Raw genomic sequence first — 10,334 nt, 5'->3', positions numbered from 1 at the left:
TGGTTTACTTTGCCACAGAGCGACTCCTCCTCCAGGTCCCGGGTCCCAACCCCACCCCCACTTACATCACCCATTTTAGTGGCCCTGGACCCGCAAGAGGAGGAAGGACAGGAATCAGGGGCATCAGGGAAAACCGACACCCAGATGGATCCCTTTGGGGACTTCTAAAGGGGCACCAACTGAATTTCGTTTAACGGCTACATCAGAATAAAGGCAAACCACTCCAGGTCAAAAACACACCGTGCCTGCCTGCCACCCTGACCCCCACAGACACACTCAGGCTGCGCTCAGAGCGTCTTCTGGGCTAATTCAGTGGTTTCCAAATCATGTTCTGTGGAACCCTAGCGGCTTCTTGAAGGTTCCTGCACCTCCAGGACCAAAGGGTACAGGCTCTGCGCCCCCAACCCCGAAATCAGAACAGCTCTGGTTTCTCCTTTTATTTCGATCCACTTCACACATTCGATTTGTTTGAAGAACAGCGTCCCATGTTAAACATTTTCGAAAAACAGAATCCTGTACCAAACGTCCCCCGGAATGCAAACAGCCTGCAGGTCCGATTCATCTGGAGCCCTCCCACCTGCCAGGGCCTCCCTCAGGCCTTGGAGAACTCACAAGAATGTGCCAGGGAAAGGGGGAGGGAAGGGCGAGGAGCCGGCCGCTCGGGGGTGTCCTGAGCTGCCCTCTGGACACACCAGGCTCACAGCAGAGCAGCCCCCACGGAGGCTCCCCTCCGCGTCTCCGCCCGCAGACAGGCCCCGCGCCCGCGCTCTCAGGAGCCCCGCATCTCCTCCCAGTCCCGCTGGTGCAGGATGTGCTGCAGCAGCCCGTTGACCACGTCCAGCGTCTCGTCCTTCTCCAGCACAACGTCGTAGGAGGCCATGTAGCGCTCCCGCTGCTCCTCCACCTGCGGGGAGGGGAGGGGAGACGGAGAGTCCCCGAAACGCCCCGCCCTCTGCCCACTGCCCCTGCCTCTCAAGCACCTGGAGTTGGGGGAGGCCTGCATTCAAGCCACAGATCCCCTAGAGCCCTGGTCGGCAAACTGCGGCTCGAGAGCCACATGCGGCTCTTTGGCCCCTTGAGTGTGGCTCTTCCACAAAATACCACGGCCTGGGCGAGTCTATTTTGAAGAAGTGGCGTTAGAAGAAGTTTAAGTTTAAAAAATTTGGCTCTCAAAAGAAATTTCGATCGTTGTACTGTTGATATTTGGCTCTGCTAATGAGTTTGCCGACCACTGGCCTAGAGGAGTTCAAGGTCACAGGGCCTGCCTTTTGGGGACGCAGATGGCAATGGGCACAGGCTGCCACAATAAACTCTGGGGTCAGAAGGTCAGTAACAAGGATTAAAACTTAAAAGCCAGATGTTACCTCTAAGCCAAGTGGATTGGATTTCCACAGGCTCCAGCACGCGGGGAGCCTTCCGTCCGATACCACGCTGTGGCCCTCGATGACCACCCTGTTTTCACCCGTCGGCCTCTGTTCTAGCGTTTTCCTTCTCTAAACTGGGAACCCGCATCCTAAAACCCGGACGTCTCCCATCTCAATGATGCCCGACAGGTCTGAGTTAGGAGGACTGGCAATCAGCCCCGCCACTTCCTCAACTACGTCACCCGGGCAAGTTACTTAACCTCCTCGCCTGTTTCCTCGGCTGTAAAATGGTGCAACAGTCACTACCTCAGCGGCTGTTGTAAGGACTGAAGGGGTTAATGTCCCTGCACATGCTGAGCACTCAGCGGGGGCTCCGATGAAGGGCCTGGCATTCCCCTGCCTCTGAGCTATCTGGTCTTCCTAAAGATTCGGGATGTTCTCCTGAAGAACACTGTGTCTTACCTCGGTACCCCCAATACTGAGAGCCGTGGGCAGCACACAGAAGGTGTTCGATAAGCACGTGAACAGAAACTGCAGGGGAGCAAGCCATGGAGGAGGCGGCCCTGGCCCCCTACCTACCTTGTCATTTAGGAAGCCGATCTTGAGAATGTTCTCCACACCCTGAACGCCATCGGCCATGGTGAGGTCCCCCATGGTGTCCCCCAGCAGGAGGACGTTGGTTTTGCCCTGAAGCTGCTGGAAGTAGCTGGAGTTCTTGCACACGGAGCTGTTCTTGTTGTATGTGTGAATGAGCTGGCCCTTGAATCCCTGTAGGAAACCCTAAATGACCAAGAAAAGAGACCCACCGAAGGGCTACGGGGACCCGTCCAGCACCAGGTTACCTCTGCCTCTGTCACAGAGACCAGGAAATCCTACAAGCCACAGGCAACACCAAAACCTCACTGTAGTCAGGTCAAACTTGGCCTATTTTTGTAAATTAAGTTTTGCCGGCACTCAGCCATGCCCGTCGGTTCACATCTTCCTATGGCTGCTTTTCTGCACGGCGGAGCGGGGTAGCCGCCACAGAGGTCGTGTAGCCCATCAAGCCACAGATTATAACGTTTATAATCCCTGGTTTAACCTTTTCCGTGACCAGGAGCCATCAAATATTGTTGGTCACCTACTCTGGTGGAAGCATGAAGCCTGTGATACAAGCACTGTTCAGGCTACGCGTGTACTGAGCCTTCCCTGCGGGCCACGTCCTAACCACAGGCCAAAGGCATGGAAATTCCGGCCACTGGTTTTAAGGGGAAAAATTAGAACATGGGTGAATCGGAGTAGCCCACCTCTGGCCCTAGAAAAACAAGCTGAAGTCCAAGCCCTTGAGTACCCAGGATGGCGCATGACCCGTGACAGTGACATGGGGCCTGGTTGACCCCGTGGCAGAGAGCTGTTGGCCGAACACCAAAGAGCAGGTCCTTCACAAGTAACTGTCTTTAGAGGGCGTAAGTAAATAGGTAGGTACTGCCCGGGGACACAGACGCCAGCACGCCTTCCGCGCCCTCTCCTCCCGGGTTGGGGTTGATGTTTGGGGTGAAGTACCCTGGCTGATGGTTCCCACCCAGGTCCATTCCCAGCCCCAAAGAGATTTGACTTGGCTCACATCTTCGTCAAAATCCATGTAGTTAGACACAATGTGGATGTTGGGGTGGAACACTTTCATCTGCCGGATAATTTCCTCCAGGATATCACCAATGCCCGCGGAGAAGATGAAGAGGGGGATGTTATTTTGGTAGAGGGTGTTGAAGAACGCCTTGTATCCCTCCCTGGAGAGAGATGAGTGGATTCTGAAATGGCACTGCCTCTATCACTGCTCTGTATTTTCTATTTGGGTTATATATTTTTAGATTTAAAAAAAAATTTTTAATTGAGGTATAAAACACATAAAGTAAGTGGTTAAAGTGCACTTATCTTCCGTGTTCAGCTCAATTAATATTGACCTATGTCTACACCCATGTGATTACCAACCAGACCCACGTTCTCTCGTGTCCCTCTCAGTCATTGCCATCCTTCCCTATTTTGACTTCATGTCACCGCTGATTAGCTCTGCCTGTCCCTGAACTTTGTATGAACGGGCTCATTGTTTTGCTTTTGTTTCTGTATTACAGCTGAACCCTGAATAACACAGGGTAAGAGGTGCTGAGCGCCTGTGCAATAGAAAACCCACATACAACCTGTGATGCCCCAAAAACTTGACTACAGTTGTCAAGTATCTGAGGGGGGATTGGTTCTAAGACCCCCACAAATACCAACATCCAAGGCTGCTCAAGTCCCTTAGAGAAAATGGCATGGCCCTGGTCGCTGTGGCTCAGCTGATTGGGCATCGTCCCACGCTTGGAAAGGTTGCCAGTTAGATTCCCCGTCAGAGCACATGCCCAGGTTGTGGGCTCAATTCCCAGTGTGCGACATGCAGGAGGCAGCCGATCAATGATTCTATTTTCATTTCACTGATTCTATTTCACTCCTATCTCTCTCCCCCTCTCCCTTCCAGAAATAATAAAAATAATATTTGTAAATAAGTAAAAATAACATTTTAAAAATGGTGTAGAACAATACATACACTACCAGCAGACTGCTTCCTAGGAAGTGCCCAAGGGTAGAACATTCTTTAGCCATAGCCAGAGAGGGAAAGCAAAACCTTCCCCCCTTCATGGCGCCAGGTCTCTTCTAACTCCCCCAGCAACTAACTCCTCTCCACCCTCTTCCAGCCTCTTTTTGTGAGCAAACCAGTTTCAAACGTTTCCCAGAGCACGCAGCTCACCTAAGCATGGCGTTGGACTCTCTGACCACCTGGGCTATCTGAGACTTCTGAATCTTCTGCTGACACAGGAGATCGTGCGCTTTGGTCCACCTACACACAAACACCCCACAAGACCCCCAATTCAGATCAGTAAAATGACTTCTCCCTTCTCAGGGCCAAGTCCCCTCTGGAAGTACTGACAATGGAGGAGGCCTCATCCCTTTCCACAGAACCATTTCCTGGAGAACCTGGCTGTCCTTAAAAAAGGAGGGTGAGCCCTAACTGGTTTGGCTCAGTGGATAGAGTGTCGGCCTGCGGACTCAAGGGTCCCAGGTTCAATTCCGGTCAAGGGCATGTACCTTGGTTGTGGGCACATCCCCAGTGGGGGGTGTGCAGGAGGCAGCTGATCGATGTTTCTCTCTCATCGATGTTTCTAACTTTCTATCCCTCTCCCTTCCTCTCTGTAAAAAATCAATAAAATATATTAAAAAGAAAAAAAAAAAAAAAAAAAGGAGGGTGAGCCCGGCCCGCATGGCTCAGTTGGTTGGAGCTTCATCCTGTATACCTAAAGGCTGCAGTTTCATTTCCCGGTCAGGGCACATACCTAGGTTGCGGGTTCGATCCCCGGTCAGGGTATGCACAGAAAATAACCAATGGAGCCTGGCTGGCGTGGCTCAGTAGATGGAGCATCGTCCCATGGACCAAGAGGTTCTTGGGTTCGATTCCCAGTCAGGGCACATGCCTGGATTGTAGGCACCATCTCCAGTAGGAGGTGTGCAGGAGGTAGCCTATAGATGTGTCTCTCTCATTGATGTTTCTATCTCTCTCTCCCTCTCCCTTCTTCCCTATCTAAAAATCAATAAAAACATTTAAAAAATAAAGATAACCAATCCATGTTCTCTCTCACTCTCTCCCTGTTCCCCTCGCTCTAGAATCAATAAGCATATCCTTGGGTGAGGATTAATAAAACAAAAAACAAAAGAGGGTGATAAAGTAACACAACTGAGAGACAAGAGGTAGGTGAGTTAACTGCTGAAGTCGAAGCTCTTCTGAACCCCTTCCTCCGTGAGCCCACTTGGAGAACTGGGGCTCTGTCCAGTGGTACTGGTTTCTATAGGAAGGTTATCTCCCCAAAGCACGTACTCCCCCACACCCAGGGGCTTCTAACGCATTCGAGGATGCTTGGCGGGCCACCACGCTAGCAGCCGTCACAGGTAGCTCCAGGGGCGTCTGGCCAATTGGTTCTACTAGTTGGGCCTGTGGCATTCAGTTAAGCATCCAGTAAGTTAAGGAAGTCTGTCATCTCATCAAAGCTCAGGAAGACCAGCCCCCTCCTGGACCAGACCGCCGCCAGGGCAGGGGCTCTCACCGTCACTCACCATTCCACCATATGAGGTGACTTCTCCTTGGCGGTCCGGTGTGGGTCAATCTCAATTGGGTAATACTGGTGAAGGAGCGCTTTCAGCTGGGGCATCCAAAGGAAGAGAAAAGCCATTAGTCCCTCAGGTTTTCCCCAGCAAAGTCCTACTGTTCAGCACAAGAAAAAAGAAAATCAGCCCAGTGGGCGTGGCTCGGTGGTTGATCTGTGACCTATGAACCAGGAGGTAACGGTTTGATTCCTGGTGGGGCACATGCCCAGGTTGCGGGCTCCATCCCCAGTAGGGGGCGTGTAGGAGGCAGCTGATCCATGATTCTCTCTCATCATTGATGTTTCTATCTCTCCCTTTCTCTTCCTCTCTGAAATCAATAATGAAAAAAAAGCCCTAGCCGGTTTGGCTCGGTGGATAGAGCGTCAGCCTGTGGACTGAAGGGTCCCAGGTTCGATTCTGGTCAAGGGCATGTACCTTAGTTGCAGGCACATCCCCAGTAGGAGGTGTGCAGGAGGCAGCTGATTGATGTTTCTCTTTCATCAATGTTTCTAACTCTATTCCTCTCTGTAAAAAATCAATAAAATATATTTTGAAAAAATATATATATACACACACACTCATATATGTGTGTGTGTGTGTGTGTGTGTGTGTGTGTGTGTGTATGAAGGGTTAAATGCAAAGATCACACACTGACCAAGACAGAAAGCTCCTGCCCTGACAGATTTGGCTCAGTGGATAGAGTTTCCACCTGCAGACTGAAGGGTCCCGGGTTCAATTCCATTCAAGGGCCCATGCCTGGGTTGCAGGTCCAATTCCCAGTTTGGGGTGTGCAGGATGCAGCCAATGATTCTCCCTCATCATTGATGTTTCCATCTCTCTCCCTCTCCCTTTCTCTCTGAAATCAATAAAAATATATTTAAAAATAATAACTAAATAAATGCCCTAGCACAGCGGTCGCCAACCTTTTGGACCTCGTGGACCATCAGCGGTCCGCAGACCACTGGTTGGCAACCGGTGCCCTAGCTGGCTTTGCTCAGTGGTTGGAGTGTCGGCCCGTAGACTGAAGGGTCATGGGTTCGATTCTGGTCAAGAGCAGGTGCCTTGGTTGCAAGCTGGATCCCCGACCCTGATCAGGGCATGCACTGGAGGCAACCAATCAATGTGTCTTTCTCACATCAATATTTCTCTCTGTCTGTCTCTCCCCCTCCCTTCCATTCTCTCTGAAAATCAATGGAAAAAAATATCCTTGGGTGAGGATTAACAAAAAAAAAGAAGAAGAAGAAGAAGAAGAAGAAGAAGAAGAAGAAGAAGAAGAAGAAGAAGAAGAAGAAAGATTTCATATATAAACTTTGCTTTATTAATTTTTTTCAGGAGCCCATCAACACCAAAGAAAATAGTTTTCTCTGGCTTCTTTATCTGAGAGAGGGCACTCAAACCTAGTGGACGCAGCTTCCTGGAAGTTGATAAATCAGGTATTCAAGAAACCAAAAATCGTGACTTGCTAGGCCAGCCAGAGTGGCTCAGTTGGTTGGGTGTAATCCTGTGCACCGAAAGGTTGCCGGTTCGATTACCAGTCAGGGCACGTACCACCCCCTGGTCAGATTCTCTGTAGAACCTGTTTCTCTGTCAGGGCACGTATGTAAGGCAACCAATAAATATTTCTCTCTCACATCGATGTACTGTATCTCTCTCATCCCTTCCTCTCTCTAAGTATGTCCTAAGGTGAGGATTAAGAAAAAAAGTGACTTGCTAAAAGCTATCAGTGATGGAGCCAAAACCTACCGAAAGCTAAAAGTGGCATCCCAAGAGACAGGTTTTAGAAATATAAGAACAATCTACTGTATAATCCACTGCCCAGCTTTTGTTTTGTTTTGTTTTTCCCCCATGAATTTCAGGTAAACGACCAATAATTGTTAATAAACGTTAAAAAAAATGTTTTGGATTGATTTTTTTTTTTTTTTTTTTTTTTTTAAGAGAAAGAGAGAGGCAAACATCAATGAGAGAGAATCATTGATCAGCTGCCTCTTGCATGACCCCTCCTGGGCATGTGCCCTGACCGGAATCAAACCAGTGACCTCTTGGTCCATGGGATGGCGCTCAACCAACTGAGTCACACCGGCTGGGCTCCACTGCCCATCTTAATTCTGAGTAATCCTGACAGAGTATCGGAAGAGCTAATCAATACGACAGATCAAGAGACGACGTGGCACGCGATTTAGTGAATTTCCTACAGGAGGGGAACTAAAGGATGTAGCTAATTCAGCAGAAAGAGCTCAGCCACCTACAGAGCAACGTGCAGTTAGCACGGCTCTGCTCTGGCACAGAGGACCCTGAGAGGAAGAACATGGGACGAAATAAAATAAACTCCAAAGCTACAGAGGGATCGCTTTATAATATTTGTATGTATCTTATGGAAATGGGAGTGGCTGCATACTGACATTAATTCAGATGTCTTTCTCAACACCGGTTGCCTTCCCAAGAAAATCATTATCAAGGAAAGAGCAAAATGTAGTGGAAGGAGTTTGGGGCAGAATCTGATCTACGGGAAAGCCAAGCTCTGCGTCCTGCCGTGTGTCCTTGGGTAAGTTGCTCTACGTCTCCAAACCCGCTTTCTCATCTGTTAGGTGGAGACAATCATGGTTCTAGTCCCCTCTGGAAGTGGTGGGGTGACATAACAAACAGTGAAGTCCCTTGTAAACGCTGTAGCTAACAGTGAGCATAACGTCCACACCCCAACCATCAGTTATCATACTGAGCCAGGCCTGTAAGCCAGGACAAGTGGAGCTGGGAATAGACAGCTGAACAGACTGAAGAGCAATTCACAGCAGATACAGAAGGTCACCTCCCTAGAGATAACGTCTGGGCCTCAGTTACATTTCAGCTCCAGACCCAGAAAGGCATCAAAAGCAGGTGGGGGGCACCAGGGCCAGCTGCAATGATTAACTGACGCCCTGCCTGACACTGGCCCATCAGTGGAGACCAGGACCCTGAAGGAGCACACCGAGAAAAGTGATGAATATTCTGCTGAAACCCTCCCGAAGATTCCTGCCAGAAGAGAGATGAAAGGACCCAGTGCCAGGAGCCCTCAGGCTCCACTCCCGCCCGCCCTCCCCCTTCTTGCAACCAGGGCAGCGAAGGGCAGCAGCAGTTCATCCCGGGCAAACCCCCGGAACCTCCGCAAAGCCCCCTTTTCTGGCTTCTTTGTGAGCCAAGCCGCCGAGCCGAGGCTCATTTCCCCAGCCCCTCCTTGTTTCACCGTCCCCAGCTTTAATAGACGTCCTCAAAATCCACCTGGACTCGTGACATTTTTCCTGCACTAAGTCTAGAACCCACACACTCTCGGCTGGCCCGAGGCAGACCCGCCCAGGGTCAGGTCCCCCTGCCAGGAACAATAGGTCTTCTTGGCCAACGAGGAAAAGCTATCCCAGTGGACTAAAACCAAGTCCACCTGAGCGAGAGAACAACAAAAAATTTTTACTTCATCTTCTGAGGTCTCTATTCTGGACTCTTTGGTCCTAAGCAGGAGCCGTAGGAAGTAATACAGGACAGCAATTCTGAGGGGGGCCGCTCACCTTTTGCCGGCACTCCTCACTGATGATCTTGCTGTCATCCAGAATATCTGCAAAAACACAAAGCTCCCTTCACTCCCCCCTTAGAAGCCATCATCGTGTCAAGCCCAACAAAGCAAGCTAGTGCGGGACTTACTGTAGGAAGAAGGGCATGGCTTTCCATTATAGGCAAACCTGCTCAAGGTCCTGTCAAAATCAGAAATGACCTAAAATGCAAGAGAGAGATGACGCCTAGATCGGCTCCTTCTGGTGTGGCCCTGCGTCAGCCTGGGGGATGATTATGAAAGTCCGAGGGCTGGGCGTCCAGACTGGGGGAGTCAGGGAGGGCTATGGAGGGAGGGAAGGACTAATCCCAGTCAGCACAGCGCTAACCCTCAGGGGGCCCACCCTGGGGGGAGGGGGGGTGCTGAAGAATCACGATCCCTTTGGCTCTTTCAATAGCACCCATCTCAGTGCCCTAGGCCCTTCCTTTGGGACCCATCTCCACATTGGCAGTTTCCTGGGGAGCCCGCTGGGCTGGGCTAGTGTGGGGAATGGGGCCCCAGGGCCTGGGGTGGGTGCTTTCTGTCTAATCAGAGGAAGCAGCACGACCTTACAGAGAATTTTAGGGCAGGTGGGCTCCTCCCCAGACAGGCGAACCAACCTGCTTGCCCCCAGGCCCCGGGTCATTTCTCGGGGCTGAGGGCTTGCAGGTGCCGCAACCCCGCGGGAAGGCTCACCGGCAGGACGCCCCCCAGCCCCGCACCCCCCGCGCCAGCCCGACCTCGCCCGGCGGTACCTGTAAGCGGTCTCGCCCGCCCCTGCGGAGGGCGCCCACGATCTCCTGCACCCGCCCGGGCTGCCGCATCAGGACCGTGGCCTTCATCAGGGGGCTCACCTGTCCCGAGACCCGAGAGAACGGCTGACCCCGGCTCCGCGCCGGGCCCGAGCGGAGCTGGGGCCGGGTCGCGGGGGGGGTGGAGCGGGGGCTCCGGCCGGGCTGGGGGCGCCTACTGGCCGGGCTGGACCCAGGCGCCCCGCTGGAGGCCTCGGCGCGCCCGGGGGATCGGGGCCCGCGCCTCGCGGGACGGTTCCTCCCGCCTCACCTCCTCCGCCATGGTGCCCGCAGCCGCAGCCGCACCGGTCCTGCGCCGGGGCCCGCCCCGCCGCCGCACTGCGCACGCTCGTCCCCGCCCCGGGACCCCGGGGACCGCACCGGGCGGGGCCTGGGGGGCCGGCGGGCCTCCTCTCGCTGGGGAAGACCCTGGTTGGGGGGTTCTGTGTTGAGGAGGGGGACGGTCCCAAGGAATTG

General features: G+C 52.4%; 1 protein-coding gene across 1 annotated transcript; it reads right to left on the bottom strand.

The window, feature by feature from the left end:
* Positions 1-422: 422 nt before the first annotated feature.
* Positions 423-10,185, bottom strand: NT5C3B (5'-nucleotidase, cytosolic IIIB). Its single transcript, XM_079798406.1, has 9 exons — positions 10,129-10,185; positions 9,822-9,920; positions 9,180-9,249; positions 9,047-9,093; positions 5,484-5,569; positions 4,126-4,215; positions 2,968-3,130; positions 1,944-2,144; positions 423-904 (listed from the first exon to the last, which is right to left on the bottom strand). Exons 1-9 carry the CDS (start codon positions 10,138-10,140, stop codon positions 770-772), a joined length of 903 nt encoding a protein of 300 aa, XP_079654532.1. The 5' UTR covers positions 10,141-10,185; the 3' UTR covers positions 423-769.
* Positions 10,186-10,334: the final 149 nt, after the last annotated feature.

Source organism: Cnephaeus nilssonii (genome assembly GCF_951640355.1).
Source record: "Cnephaeus nilssonii genome assembly, chromosome: 19".
NCBI lineage: Eukaryota > Metazoa > Chordata > Mammalia > Chiroptera > Vespertilionidae > Cnephaeus > Cnephaeus nilssonii.
Note: the sequence above shows the minus strand (reverse complement) of the source record. Positions and strands in the feature narration are given on the sequence as shown.

Bases quoted from the DNA above. Each gene is read 5' to 3' on its own strand.
- NT5C3B (XM_079798406.1), bottom strand. The intron at 4,216-5,483 runs GTGAGTGACGGT...GTTTGTGTGTAG, and splicing joins TCACCTCATATGGTGGAATG to GTGGACCAAAGCGCACGATC. The intron at 3,131-4,125 runs GTGAGCTGCGTG...ATCTCTCTCCAG, and splicing joins GAGTCCAACGCCATGCTTAG to GGAGGGATACAAGGCGTTCT.